This window comes from Antedon mediterranea, chromosome 3 (assembly GCF_964355755.1).
Source record: "Antedon mediterranea chromosome 3, ecAntMedi1.1, whole genome shotgun sequence".
Taxonomy (NCBI): domain Eukaryota; kingdom Metazoa; phylum Echinodermata; class Crinoidea; order Comatulida; family Antedonidae; genus Antedon; species Antedon mediterranea.
In genome coordinates this window covers 37,167,141-37,183,225 of record NC_092672.1, presented here as the reverse complement: position 1 = coordinate 37,183,225, position 16,085 = coordinate 37,167,141, and the positions used below count along the sequence as shown (strand labels likewise).

The 16,085-nt window shown below is 30.9% G+C and overlaps 1 protein-coding gene and 1 long non-coding RNA gene across 2 annotated transcripts; both read left to right on the top strand.

Moving 5' to 3' along the window:
- The first annotated feature begins 4,239 nt into the window (after positions 1 to 4,239).
- LOC140045468 (uncharacterized) lies at positions 4,240 to 7,199 on the top strand. Its single transcript, XR_011844584.1, has 3 exons — positions 4,240 to 4,525; positions 6,920 to 6,971; positions 7,084 to 7,199. It is a non-coding gene; the product is annotated as an uncharacterized lncRNA (long non-coding RNA).
- Positions 7,200 to 7,869: 670 nt separating this feature from the next.
- Positions 7,870 to 11,629, top strand: LOC140045467 (uncharacterized). The gene is made up of 2 exons (XM_072090384.1): positions 7,870 to 8,611; positions 9,076 to 11,629. The coding sequence occupies exons 1-2, from the start codon at positions 8,026 to 8,028 to the stop codon at positions 9,201 to 9,203; spliced, it is 714 nt and encodes a 237-aa protein (XP_071946485.1). The 5' UTR covers positions 7,870 to 8,025; the 3' UTR covers positions 9,204 to 11,629.
- The last annotated feature ends 4,456 nt before the right edge of the window (positions 11,630 to 16,085 follow it).

Sequence of the window (16,085 nt, the reverse complement as noted above, 5' to 3'; positions counted from 1 at the left end):
TAAAACTGTCAACATCAAAAAGAAAATGGTCGATCAGTACGAGGCGACGCGGTAGGCTTAAGTTTTTCAATTTTATTTGTAAAATAATAACTAAAACATCATATTCAATGTATATTATACCTATAGTATGTGTAGACTGTGAATTTACATTGATTCTTATAGGTTCATTTTAAAAAAGCATCCTCGTACCTCTCTTTTGTATTTTTAATATACTGAGGCCTAGGTGTTTTCAGTTTTAGTTCGTTCTTCCTTTGAACTTTGTTAACCTAAGACCGAACATAATTAACGTAGGAACCGTTCAAACACGCCAACCAAATCCGCATGTAGGCCTACAGGGTCTGTGTGGGCAGGATACCTTGAGCCGTGAAACATACAAAAACAACCACATTTGTGCAAACAATTTTCCCTCAAATGTGCACAACCACATTATTTAAGCTAAAACTTAGGATTATTTATCAAACCGTCTTAGCAGAAAGTTGTCTTGGGTAAATTTTACGTTGCGCACGCGTAATATTAAACTCTAGAGGGCAGCAATTTATGTTCTTAAGACGAAAAATCCTTGCTTACACGCGTGTGCGCATTAGCTTTTCTTTTTTTTCTGTTAGCGATGGCGGCTCTATAACATTTTATCGCCGCATTTTTCACTCCCAACAAGAGAGGGCGCATTCTTGTTAGTAGAGGCAGAGCCATATATATATAATATAATTGCTCTAACTAGAGAAAGTGCACAAATTCAGAAATATACGAAAATCAAATCAACATTTATTTATTTGTTATCAATGGCAGCCGATACAGTTTTCTAAAAGTTAGTCAAATAATGGGTCGTACCTGCATCCCCGCGAACGCGATATTTCTTTTCGGACCCCTCATGAAGCGTCACAAAGCAAAACATGAATGTATTGTAGATGGAGAAGTATCCTACATATTTAAGCTTAGAGTTTGCGAATTTTATTTTTCTTTTTCTCTTTGTACGTTTGTTGATATGGATGGAATTTCCGAAATAAAAGAAATTGAATGGAATAGTCATCCATAAAGTATAACGTAAGAATTGACATCATTGTGGTTTTTTTGTAAACAGAACAGATGTCAGAATGTATTACTACAATAAGATACGTAATAAGTAAAGTGGATATACCGAAACCATTACCTTAGAAAACCCTATTGATATTCATAACTATTTTTATAATTTTAATTTTAACTATGCCTAAAACTGATTTTATTTAAAGACAATTTTACAACACCCCTTCATTTACCGTACTCAGTTATATACCAACAAAAATATTTTATTTTTCAAAATCCAATGTTTTTGTTTAGACAGTGTATGCGAACAGGCAAAAGGTCACGGAGATTGAGCATTCAAGCAGATGGTAAAATGTTGTACTCTTAACATTTTTTGGATTTTATATAAAGTAAAATAGTGGAAATATTAGTTTTAAATGCTTTTATGCCGGCTAGAGCTACTACGAAATGCCGCAATGGTTTTGGAACAATAGTGTTGGCGATAACGGTAATAGTTTTGTGGTATAAGCACCAATTGTATGATTGTGTTGGCGGCGGATTTGAATGGGCGTAATCTCATAAAGACAAGGACATAGGATGTAGAACAGTTCCTATGACGTATATAATATGACGATACCGGAAACACGAGTGGGTTTTCTATTCATTTAATTAAATATGCTCTTTACATACAATAATAATTAATACAAACAATACCGATGACTACAAAACACACTACCACACAGAGAGAAAGGCATTTGTTAATAATTTCTATATTATCTACGGTTTTATTTATTTTGTGAGAAGTCAGGTTTACCTCATTGTATTGTATTGTTCCACATTAGTGACTCTTTGTTGATTGACTTGTTGAGCTCACAGGTGGAATTATTATGCAAATTGGTTTGTACAAGACAATGACTTGGGCAATGGAACAACAGTGAGATTTGCTAGTGTTTTACGTTGGTATATCCTGTACTGAATTAGCTGTATACATAAGATTAGTAGCCACTTATGACACTATTGTAGTAATAAGTCTTTACTTTGATAGACGGTTCTGTTACATTTTCAGTCAATCGTGATTTGTGAACTTGGGCGTGACGTAACGGCTATACTTGTATTATTCACGCATTAGCAATGTCAATCATGTGAATGAAAAATTGACAGAACGTGTATTTTGTTCTGAACGAAAAACACAATTTATTTTGTTACCAACTGTACTAACGAATCCTATAGGCACCTATATAGTCTGTCTAATTATTTCAAACTCGATGAATAATTAACCTATTAAAATGTTTAGACGAAAATGAAGACTAATTGCAAGCGTAAGTTAGGATGATCACCCAACATCATTTAAAACTTTTTTTTTAATTTTTTTTAAATTCAGAATCAACCAGCAAACAATTCAGCTAACCAAGAGCAATATACATTACACTTTACACTATTTAACACAGCATAAGTTGTCCTCTCTGTTTATGTCATTGTTCCATTATTTACTGATTAATAAAGTATAAAGTTGCATCAATAATAAAGCATTATATTACATTAATATTATCGTAAACAAGATGACCATGTACAGATGTATATTGAACACTTAGTGATAGATGGAGATAAAAAAATATCGAATCGTGAACGTGCTCCGAACATACTTTAATGATGATCACATAACCATAAAGTTAATATTTCAGTTATATATAAATAAATCAATTGATTTCTATTGAATGTTTTTTTAGGATCGCAAACTGTAATAGATTTGTAGTCACAGCATTTTATAAGAATTGACCTGATTTTAGTATAACTATCTACATTGATAATGTCTATATTAGAAAGACTTCATTATGTAGATCTCATTATTTCATTTAATTACATCCGGGATTTTATTTAATTAACCTAGCCTTTTACGCATAACAGCAAAATAAAATAAATTCGAAGAAACTGACCTTTGACATTTATCATGGAACTATTTACATACATTATGAATGATGATGTCATCCTACCAGGAATGCTTTAATGTTATCATAATCTGACCTACCCAGAAAAAGTCAGATCAACGCTTAAATTGTTTATTTTATTTTTACATTTGTATTCGTAGATTTAAGGAAAATAAAAATACATTTTATCTGTTGAACGTTAAAGAGTTTTCGTTGAATGATATAAATAATACACAAAGCCTTTTTATAGTTAGATTGCTTTTTCATATTGTGTTAGTCCATTATAGGCTTACCTGTAAACTCTTAAAATATGGTTTTCCAATCATAATTAATGACAGTTTAAAACTCCGTCTACTAGCAAAGGTTATTATGTGATGTTTTCATATTTGGATCATACTACCATATTCGGGCACATCAATTTTGTTTTTCAAAATAGTTTGATATATATTTGATAACGTAATTTACATTTGAATGTTACGTTTTTTCCATGGACAGCTTCTTTTAAAATTGTATTATACAGAAAATCATTCGAAACAGGCGACACATCACTGTACGATTTTCCTCTATGGTATGGCGAGCTTTAATTTACCTTGCGGTTGCGCAAGCGGATATTATCAGTGCGAAGTACATAGTACATTGCGCAAGCGGATACTATCAGTGCGAAGTACATTGTACATTGCGCAAGCGGATACTATCAGTGCGAAGTACATTGTACATTGCGCAAAAAGGTGGCACTACCAGGTATCAGCTGGAACCGTTATGAGATGATCAAAAGAGGTCACCACGTACCTTTGCCCATGTAAGAATGTAGGGCTATCCATTGTTTATGGCTGGATCCGGACGTTATTAATTATCATTTAAAACATAAATAGGGCCTTATACGGCAATTCGACATTTTATTCACGTAATAGGAAATTTTGAATATCATAGAGTGAGGGAAGTTGCATCCTACACCTTAGATATGCGTTTTATATCTACGCGTGTTATACTGGATTGTAAGACTTAGTCTGTCGCCTAACTATTTTACATGTATTGTTTCCTTTATTCAATTTATTCTGTTATTGAGAATACTATTAGCCAACATTCATTTTAAATTTCTAGGAATTAAAATTTGAGATTTTTACTTTGAAATCACAACACATTATTATAATAAAGTTAATTATTTTTGTTGGACTTTTTTTGTTAATAATTACCAATTTATTTATTTTAATTTATTATTATTATTATTATTTACCACTAATATTTTTTTATTGTAATAAGATAAACACTCTGCTATGATTATGTTTTTTTTTTTTTTCGCTTTCATCAGAAAACATTGATAATATCATTAATCAGGCACCGTCTCTTGATTGATTGGAGGGAGGATACAAATAGAAAAGGTATTACTACAACAGTACAAACTACTTACGTCACGTTATAAGAGGCATACGGAATGAATAACCCTTTTTTGTTTGCGTGACGCAGTCTAGCAACCGGCGAGTCGTAGTACTGTTCCTTAACAAGCTACAGCATGTCTTCATATCACTGTATAAATTACGTTTTTCCAACATTATGGATATTATCTATGGCATATAAATTAGGAACAATTGCAACACCTATAGGTAAGTGAATACATTATATTTACTATTTATAAAAAGTGGCATAAATTTTAGCTATACACTATAATTATGCCAACGTGGAGGCTGTAGATCGGATGTGGTATTACTTTAGATATATCCGGTAGAAGATAACTTGATAACTCGACTAAATAGTAGAATTACGTGCCTACGTGTTAATACACCAAAATATCATTATCGGAGATTCTCGGATGTTATGTAGACTGATATATTATTACATAGTAAAAAATAGAGCGATACATCTATAACATAATAGCACTAAGCCAAAATTTGTTCCTCTATCTCCTAAACCACAAGTCCGATACTAGCGCCGTTTGAGCTGGGGCATTTTTTAATTCCCCTTTATCTAGTTTGTACGAAAAATGTGTTTTTTAGACTAATTGCAACTGCCGTCCATTGGGTACCAGCTAGTTGGTCAATAAAGTCACTTCGGTCACTGTTGCGCGAAATGTACAATGTCACGTAGCCATAAGAAATTAAAGTGGTGCGGTGATCGCAAGAAAAAAGAATAATCTCTGTGCCAGCCACACGGTTATCAAATCTAACCTTTTTTTAATTTTGTTTGTTCTATACATAGCAACAACTAAAATGTATACGACCAATGGTAAGAAAAAAAAATCAACGTTTTATAATATTAACCAATATTATTCATGTTTATATAACACCTAAATACATTCCTGTCATTTGATTGGATTGTGGGTCACAAGGCGTGCAATAGTACATACTATTTAACCATCATGTAATACTTTTTCCGTGTACGAAAAAAATATGCGTGGAATCCAATAGCAGGATCGTATGTTGTTCAGCAGTGATGGTACAATTAATTTAATTCCTCATGCAATTATTTGTACCATCGCACTAATATACATTATTTGTATAATATTCAACTAACTATCCTGTTTTGGGTTCATTAATTATCATGTTCTTAAATCATGAATATAGTTCACCATTTCCATACCACTCAGTAGGCCTACATGAATTTATAATTTATTTATATAATACAGAAATTTATAACCCTCTTATTTTTTCGGCATAACTTATGCACCGTTTTAGTGTATTATTGGGACAAACACATTAAGGTTCTATCTATTCATATAAACCATATAAACATTGTAACCATAATACACCGTAGAGTGACTGTTATTCGTTATTTTCCACCAGCTTGTTAAGTCAGAAATTATAAACAATGCATAATTAATGTTTTTTCAGCAAGTAGGCAGTTTGGATTACTTAATGTACTTGGCTTTCCATTCTGTATAAAGCAGGCTTTAAAACCCATCAATGTTCATACATTATTCATTCTGCCGTTGAAACGTTGGAAAAATAATCAAACATCGATCAGATTCAGATAACGTGAACTGCGAAGGCACATAAAATATGAAACTTTTAAATTCTAAAAAAAAAATAAAAACTAGAAATAAGAAAGATATCATAACATCATTAAGAACATAATAATTATCTTATTCAATGTATATGATAACCTGTTACAATATTTAGAAAACAGACCTTTCATAATTGTTACTTTCTACAGTATAGAAACGAAAATAAAAAAATCTTCGACCCATCAACAGCACATCACAATACCAATGTCAATATTTACATCAATTTCAATTCATCTTTGGAATTAACATCCATAATAAAATGTCATGATATAATTCATCTACTTCTAGATTTACGTACACTATAAAATTAGTGTTTAGATATGAACATGTTTGGGTTCTAAATATATTCTAAAATCATCTGTATCCAACTCAATACATCAGTAACGTGTTGATTGTTAAACATTTGGAGCAATATAAGGACACGTTTAGGTTTTAAACGTGTTTAATTTGCCATGTGTGGCTCATGTGTGGAGCTTTTTACCGCCACCGTAATTTAATATGCACGCAATGCTAAACAGGTACCTAAACATGTTGACTGAACATAATAGTGGCATGTTGACTGCTAAACGAGTGGAGAAAAACAGCATGTAGCTATAAACGTGTTTAGGTTTTAAACATGCAACTACACTACGTGGGTACAAAATAAATATACATATTATGAAACATTAAAACTCATTTGGTGTTGTGTAACATAATACCAACGTGTTATTTAGTATTTACTATATCTATATAATTGCTTTACACAACAAAAATTGATTTTTAACGGCAGGCATCTTAAATTATTAAAATCCATATGTAGGCCTATTATTTTATATAAATTGTTTGACTCTACACGCATTATTACAACCAGAGTTTGGAAATAGGTTATTATTATTATTATATATCATCATACATTATATCATCATATATCAAATATTGTTTAATCTTATCTATAAAAAAACATAATAATACTGACTTCTTATATATATATATATATTTGTTTTGTTTTACGTTTTAGTATGCACACTACCAAAAGACCATGGAAATGGGTCATTTATATACCAAAGATGGTATGTTTTGATTTTTTAAAATATTATTTTCTTACTTTCTGTTTCTTTTATTAGTCATAATATGAAGTAAATAAACCGATAAGTAAACATTCTTATTATTTTTTTAATGTAGGTACTACGACAATGACACTATGACATGTAAACGATTTTGGTACAGAGGTAGTGGAGGCAACGATAACCATTTTTTTTCGAAGGAAAATTGCAGTACAACTTGTAACGGTCGCTGCTACCAACCAGTACCAGACAGCCATAGTGACATAGTGGATGATCCTGATTGTGATGGTGGTGGATTCGAATGGTACTATCATACAGACTGGGCCAAGTGTCTACCATTTAGAAACAGTTCCTGCAGTAATATGACGGATACTGGTAACATATTCCCAACAAAACACGAATGTAAACGAGATTGTATACATCACGGTATGTTTGGTCAATTTATCGCAAAAACTATCTTCCTATTGATTTGCTTTATTTTAATATGCTCTTAAATGCATTAAAACAATACAGATGAAGACACGGGAAAAGTCATAGTTGTCAATAATGTTAATAATAACTTTGCAGGTAACCTTTCCATTTTCCAAATATATTTTATCAATACACAATTTTCTACATCTGATAATACTACACACAAGCAAAGCTTAATACTATTAACTACAATGAAAAATGCTAATTTATTCAAAAATATTTAAAGCAACTTTAATTAGAAAGCCAATCATTGGTCATATTCAACACTCGGTGTCAATCTTTACCTCTAAATCAAAAATCTAGGGCTATTATATAAAATATATTATTATGTTCAATTTCACTGTAGGCACTTACATACCACCATATTGTGCTTTTCCACTCACACGGGACGCAACATGCAGCAGTACATTTAGTAAGTTATTTTTTTATTTTATTTAGATTTATTTTTAGTCATTCATAAGTCCCAATCAACTACATTGACAGAGATTTACGCGAGCGTACAAGATATTTTAAAACGTGCACGCTTGTGTCAAAGCTTTACCGTTAGCCCTATACTATTGTTATCTTTATACGAATCTTATTTATTTACATGATCGGAATCAATAAATTTAATAAATATAACATTTATGTAATTGTTATTGTTTTACTTTCAGTATTATCCGGGAAAGTTTCATCAATTCATAATGAAATATACTCAGAACATTTAGTTAATCGTTTGGAAGTTGTAGTCGGCGATGTATACAAAGGTCGTGATTCACTTAACATAAAGTTTGTCAATCAAACATCAGACAATTCTAATAACACAACAGGCAATTCTACTAACACATCAGACAATTCTACTAACACAGCAGACAATTCTACTAACACATCAGACAATTCTACTAACACATCAGACAATTCTACTAACACATCAGACAATTCTAATAACACATCAGACAATTCTAATAACACAGCAGACAATTCTACTAACACATCAGACAATTCTACTAACACATCAGACAATTCTACTAACACATCAGACAATTCTAATAACACAGCAGGCAATTCTACTAACACATCAGACAATTCTAATAACACAGCAGGCAATTCTTCAAACACAGCAAACGATTCTCATGAAATTGTAAGCATAAGGATGATAGTATCATCAGGACAAGACTGCCACGATGTAGTTGAAGGTGAGAATGACGTTAATTTACCTTTGAGATAACCTTAACCTATACATGTTTATGTTTCTAAAAGTCAAATATTTATCACTGTAACAGGTCCGCATTTGTGGAATAGACTTGAAAATTAAATTTAAAAAAAATCTGTTTTGTTATGTAACATATTTTAAAGAAAAATATTTTATTTGTCTCTTTACCTTGATTAATTTACTATATATTACATAATTGTATTTGCATTTAATTCATTTTTACTTTTGTTTTATTTTATTTCATTTTGTATTGTAATAAGGGTCAAGATGAGACAAGTACCCACTTCTAATCTTTATCCTAATACCATCATCATTATTATTATTATTATTATTGAATAAATGTTATTGAACTTGAATTGATGTTAGATAAAATTAACATTTTCAAAAAATGTATGAGTAATCCGTTTTATCAACGTTCTTAACGTATTGTGTATGTTTTTGTTAAAGGCTCAACGTATATATTTATGGGATATATACAACATGGAAACGCAATCGTTGATGACACAAGCTATGTACATCTTGATACTCCAGGAAGAAGATCAAAAGTTACCTACTATTTAATCAGGTGCCCGTAATGTTATTTATATAGTATGGCAAGTGTAAACAGTCAATTCTAGGTGCTAATCTAATAGACAGCTAACGCAAATCTCATAATTTCACATTTTATAAGTGTATCATGGCAGGATTGGTTTATTGTTAGGTTAAGGTATATGATGCCGGCGACACATTTTTAACATGTTATTGGAATACCCGTACCAGTTTATATCTTCATTATTTATTACCGTAAATGATGTGTGCTGATGTAATGTAATGCTTTAAATTTTTTCATTACGATAGTACAGACTTCAAATGTAAGTTTAAGATTAAATTTAAATTAATATTTAAGGTAAAAAGGTTTACAGCGTAGCGCAATGTATATAAACTCCATTACTAAACTCACTAAAATTTACTGTATTCTACGCTTCATAAAGAGGTGCCTTTTACTAAGGTGATTTTACTTACTCTATTAAAATATAATGTTATTTTATTTGTATCGCTAACCTAGGCTAACTGATCTAGAGCTGCCTAGGTTGTTGACATATTTCACAGTATGTATGTTATAAAACAAATAATGAATGTTTCATTAAATTAGTTCAATTGTACAAATAATTTCATTCGGAGGAAAGAAGAAATGTCATATTTTAACTCGGCTTCGCGCCTTGTTGAAATAATAGCATTTCATTTTTCACCGTTTCACGAATTATTTGTACCATTGCACTCATAAACATTAATTATTTGTACCATTGCACTCATAAACAGTAATTATTTGTATAACGTTTTTAGTATCATTTATTATTTATTAGTAATATTTCTGGAATTATATTATATTATATGTCCTAACATAACATGTCGTTATTGTCAATTCGTAATGGAATTGCCATAGTTAAGTTTTTAAAATTATATGTAAAATTCGAAGGATGATACGTTATTCAAGTTTGCACAGATGACGTATTTATTTATAATTATATTATAATTATTTATGAGTTAAAATTGTATCCACGTAAAAATGAATACGTAATACCAGTACATATGGAACCGGGTGATTTACATTCCGTTAAACCAGGGAACAGTTAAATGAATTTAATTATTGTAATTTAACTCTTCCCTGGTTAAACCACCGATCTGTTAGTGCAATATAGAAGAAAGCTATCTGTTCTGGTGTTCATTTAAGTTGTAGGTGGTCCGTATTATTATTTGGGCCGACATTTTATTTGAATGTAATATCCACTTCATGTAAAGAATTATACTGCCTCACAAATATTCATGACATTCCGATAATAGTAAAATATAAGTTATTTAATTTAAATTATTTCAGAATATATATATATATATATCAGCTCTGCTAACTTTTCTGGCTGTTTACTTTATCGTTTTGATTTAGCTTTTCGCTTTTTATTTTTGTATCTCCATTGAGATCCAGCCACTGATACCCACAGCATTGTAATTTTTTTCAGTAATTTGCCTTTGGATTTATATATTTAGAATTAATGTTCTTTGCCTGATTTGTTTATATATATATATATATATTCAGGTTGATAAATCATACTGTAAATTATAGAAACAGTGCTCATATTCGGAACATGATCTCATAATCGCGTCGAGCATAGCTCATTGGCGAAAGTTCCGTATTTTTTAGTTGTATATGCTCGACGCGATTATGAGATCATGTTCCGAATATGAGCACTGTTTATATAATTTAAAGTATGATTTATATATAATTTACACAGTGCTACGCAACATCATTGATTTATATATAATTATAACGGTACTTTAAATTGTGGTATGGTGTTTTATTTCCATTTTATTCCTCAACTGAGGAGAATCTTGTTGCGAAGCAGCAATCCATAATCTCAACATTTATTTTAAAAATCATTTAATTTTAATATATTGCTTATATATGCTCAGACATTGCGGCATAATCATAGAAACCGGTTGTTTCAAAATTAATTAAAAGGTTCGAAATTTGGACATTTTGGATAAAAATAAAAGGGATAAAGTGATTTATTACTGGTTACTCAATCATAATTCGATATGCGAAAACGCACAAAATGTGATCTGCTCATGTTCCATCATAATTTTCGAAAACACATGTTATTGTACAGGGAATTTTAAGGAAAATGGCAAAATGTCGACAATTTTGTTTTGGATATAACTGGCTACTATGATATATCATAACCTGACATGCTTAGACGCACATAATGTATTCTGTCGGGGATTTTTTACAAAAATGGCCAAATTTTGGCCCTTTTATTTTTCGACAATACTGGTTACAAACACTCTATGAGATGATAATAACGCAATATATGCGCATATATAGCAATATTATCGCATAATAATGGAATTTAAAAAAATGGATATTTTGGCCATTTTTCCCTGAACTAATAGTATAGGAATTTTTTCCAAATTTCGACCTTTTTATTTTTCGATATAACTGGTTACTATATCATAATATACATGCGCAGAACCCATTATTCGACTCTGCGCATGTTTATTATTCTATAGTAACCATTTATGTCTAAAAATAATATTCGACTAATTTATTTTTCGAAATAACTGTTTAATATAGCATAATCGACATGCGAAACTATAGTACAGGGATTTTTTCCAAAAATTTCAAAATGTCGACGTTTTTATTTTTCGATATAACTGGTTACTATTACATAATAGACATGCGCAGAACCCATTATTCGACTCTGCGCATGTTTATTATGCTATAGTAACCATTTATGTCTAAAAATAATATTCGACTAATTTATTTTTCGAAATAACTGTTTAATATAAACAGTATCGCTTTTTGATGATGAACAACTCTAAAATGTATATAGGAAATGGTTTTTTTTTATTTTGTATCTATTATGTTGTGTTTATTGTTTTATGTTTTTTATGTAAAAGGGTCCTGCGAAAACAGAAGTGTAAACTTCTCTATGCAGGATCCTTGCCATCATTTATGCTATGAAACTGTATTTATAAACGATGAGTAAATAAATGTGAATTGAATTGAATATAGCATAATCGACATGCGCAGAACCCATTATTCGACTCTACGCATGTTTATTATGCTATCGTAACTATTTATCTCTAAAAATGAAAGGGTCGAAAATTGGTCATTTTTCGAGAAATTTCCTGTACTATAGTACAGGGATTTTTTCCAAAAATTTCAAAATTTCTACCTTTTTATTTTTCGATATAACTGGTTACTATAGCATAATAGACATGCGCAGAACCAATTATTCGACTCTTCGCATGTTTATTATGCTATAGTAACCATTTTTGTCTAAAAATAATATTCGACTAATTTATTTTTCGAAATAACTGGTTAATATAGCATAATCGACATGCGCAGAACCTATTATTCGACTCTGCGCATGTTTATTATGCTATAGTAACCATTTATGTCTAAAATAAAAGGGTCGAAAATTGGTAATTTTCGAAAAATTCTCTGTACTATAGTACAGAGATTTTTCCAAAAATTTATAAAATTTCGACCTTTTTATTTTTCGATATAACTGGTTATTATAGCATAATAGACATGCGCATGTTTATTATTCTATAGTAACCATTTATGTCTAAAAATGAAAGGGTCGAAAATTGGCAATTTTCGAAAAATTCCCTGTACTATAGTACAGAGATTTTTCCAAAAATTTATAAAATTTCGACCTTTTTATTTTTCGATATAACTGGTTATTATAGCATAATAGACATGCGCATGTTTATTATTCTATAGTAACCATTTATGTCTAAAATAAAAGGGTCGAAAATTGGTAATTTTCGAAAAATTCCCTGTACTATAGTACAGAGATTTTTCCAAAAATTTATAAAATTTCGACCTTTTTATTTTTCGATATAACTGGTTACTATAGCATAATAGACATGCGTAGAACTCATTATTCGACTCTGCGCATGTTTATTATGCTATAGTAACCATTTATGTCTAAAAATAATATTCGAATAATTTATTTTTCGAAATAACTGTTTATTAATATAGCATAATCGCCATGCGAAACTATAGTACAGAGATTTTTTCAAAAAATTTCAAAATTTCGACCTTTTTATTTTTCGATATAACTGGTTACTATAGCATAATAGACATGCGTAGAACTCATTATTCTACTCTGCGCATGTTTATTATTCTATAGTAACCATTTATGTCTAAAAATAATATTCGACTAATTTATTTTTCGAAATAACTGTTTAATATAGCATAATCGACATGCGCAGAACCCATTATTCGACTCTGCGCATGTTTATTATGCTATAGTAATCATTTAGGCCTATGTCTAAAAATAATATTCGACTAATTTATTTTTCGAAATAACTGTTTAATATAGCATAATCGACATGCGCAGAACCCATTATTCGACTCTACGCATGTTTATTATGCTATAGTAACTATTTATGTCTAAAAATGAAAGGGTCGAAATTAGCCATTTTTCGAAAAATTCCCTGTACTATAATAGTACAGGGATTTTTTCCAAAAATTACAAAATTTCAACCTTTTTATTTTTCGATATAACTGGTTACTATAGCATAATATACATGCGCAGAACCCATTATTCGACTCTGCGCATGTTTATTATGTTATATTAACTATTTATGTCTAAAAATAAAAGGGTCGAAAATCGGCCTTTTTTACGAAAATTTCCCATTATTCGACTCTGCGCATGTTTATTATGCTATAGTAACCATTTATGTACAGTAAGTCATGTAGGTATAAACAATATATTTATACTATAGTAGCTGGGCCTGTCTTGGTAGATCATTGAGCACAAAACAGGGATTTTTTTCAAAAATTGCAAAATTTCGACATTTTTATTTTTCGATATAACTGGTTACTATAGCATAATAAACATGCGCAGAACCCATTATTCGACTCTGCGCATGTTTATTATGCTATAGTAACCATTTATATGTAAAAATAATTTTCGACCATTTAATTTTTATAAAAAACTGGTTAATATAGCATAACCGACATGCGCAGAACTCATTATTCGACTCTGCGCATGTTTATTATGCTATAGTAACCATTTATGTACAGTAAGTCATGTAGGTATAAACAATATATTTATACTATAGTAGCTGGGCCTGTCTTGGTAGATTATTGAGCACAAATGTTTAAGGATCTCGGGTGATGAATACAAACACAAATGTGGTTTATCGTCTTTCATTTCTTGAACCATGGACACAAAGTCAGAAAATAAAATAAAGAGTAAAACATATTTTTTACATCTTTCCTTTCTTGGTAAATTGCTACACTTGCTATGTTATAGCAGGATATAGGCAACCGTTTCTATAGCTGCTAATTTAGTGGAACACTTGCTTCATTTAAATTTTACAGTTGGCATACCACGATTTCCACTAGAATAACGAGGTAACGGAAGCGGTCAGTGCATATATTAACTTTTGTACTGAAAATGTAATACCAAAAAGGAAAGTAAAAATTTACGGAAACCGTAAACCATGGATAAATAGGGAGGTGACAGATGTTATTAAGAAAAAGAGACAGGCCTTCGATCGAGGTGATGTAAATGAACTAAATAAAATCCAAAAGGAACTTAAACGAGTAATACGTAAAAGTAAACTAAAGTACAAACGTGAAATAGAAGAACATTTTGTAGGTAATGATATGAGTAAGGTTTGGAGGGGAATGAGGCAAATGAGCGGATATGCAAAATCGCCACAAGGAAGTGGAATTGTGTCAAATTTGACTAAACAATATGCTAATGAATTAAATACTTTTTTTAATAGGTTCGATCGCTATAATTTTTCTGATGAACAGATCTTAATCAAAAGTAGGTTGGCCTTACCAGATGAAAGTGGTTTTGACCTTAAGACAAATGCGGATGAAGTTACCAGCCACTTTAAAGGTCTGAAAGCATCCAAATCAGCTGGATCAGACCAAATTCTACCCAAAGTTCTTAAATTATGCGCAACCCAATTGGCAGATATTTTTGTATATATTTTTAACTTGATTTTTGAAACACAAACCTTGCCAGAATCCTGGAAAACGTCATGCATCATCCCAATCCCTAAACGACAAAATATACAGTGTTATAACGATCTTAGACCTGTTGCGCTAACATCCGTCCCAATGAAAGTCTGTGAAAAGATTGTTCTAAAAAGCCTGAAACCATTAGTTGCAGATTTTTTGGACCCACATCAGTTCGCTTATCGGAGAAACAGGAACACTGAAGACGCATTAATATACAAAAATGAAAAAATGTATGCCCATCTTGACAATTGGAGAACATCCCCGTCTGTTAGGATTATGTACTTCGACTTTAGTTCAGCTTTTAATACCATCCAACCACACATTTTAATTAATAAGTTGTTCGGCATGAATATCCCCAATTTACTAATTTCGTTCGTTTTTAACTTCCTCGTTGGACGTCTCCAGTTTGTTAGGCTAAATCAAAATGTCAGATCGGACATTATTCGGACAAATACGGGAGCACCACAAGGTACTGTACTTGCACCGTTTTTGTTCACATTGTATACGTCAGATTTCCAACCTAGATTCCCGGACTGTCCAGTAATTAAATTTGCAGATGATTCTGCTATGATAGGTTTAATAAAAGAGGATGACGATACAAATTTCAAATCTGAAATAGTTAGGTTTACGAAATACTGTGATGAAAATTTCCTGGAACTTAATGTAGCAAAAACCAAAGAAATGCGAATAGATTTCCGCCGTAAAAAAAAGAAGGGAAATTGAGCCTGTCCAGATTAAAGGACATGAGGTAGAAATCGTTAAAACATATAAGTATCTTGGGGTAACGTATGACAATAATTTATCATGGGGAGAGCATGTAGATCAACTAATTAAAAAATTAAATACTAGACTGTACTGTTTGAGGAAAATGAACGTTTTTAGGGTAAGGGAAGAGATACTTACTATGAATATGGAATGGCAATTGTTG

What these genes read in the sequence shown, in the direction of transcription:
- LOC140045467 (XM_072090384.1), top strand. Translation starts at nt 8,026, where the DNA reads ATGATCGGAATCAATAAATTTAATAAATATAACATTTATGTAATTGTT. An exon ending in CTGCCACGATGTAGTTGAAG is followed by an intron (nt 8,612 to 9,075) that starts GTGAGAATGACG and finishes TTTTTGTTAAAG; the next exon opens with GCTCAACGTATATATTTATG.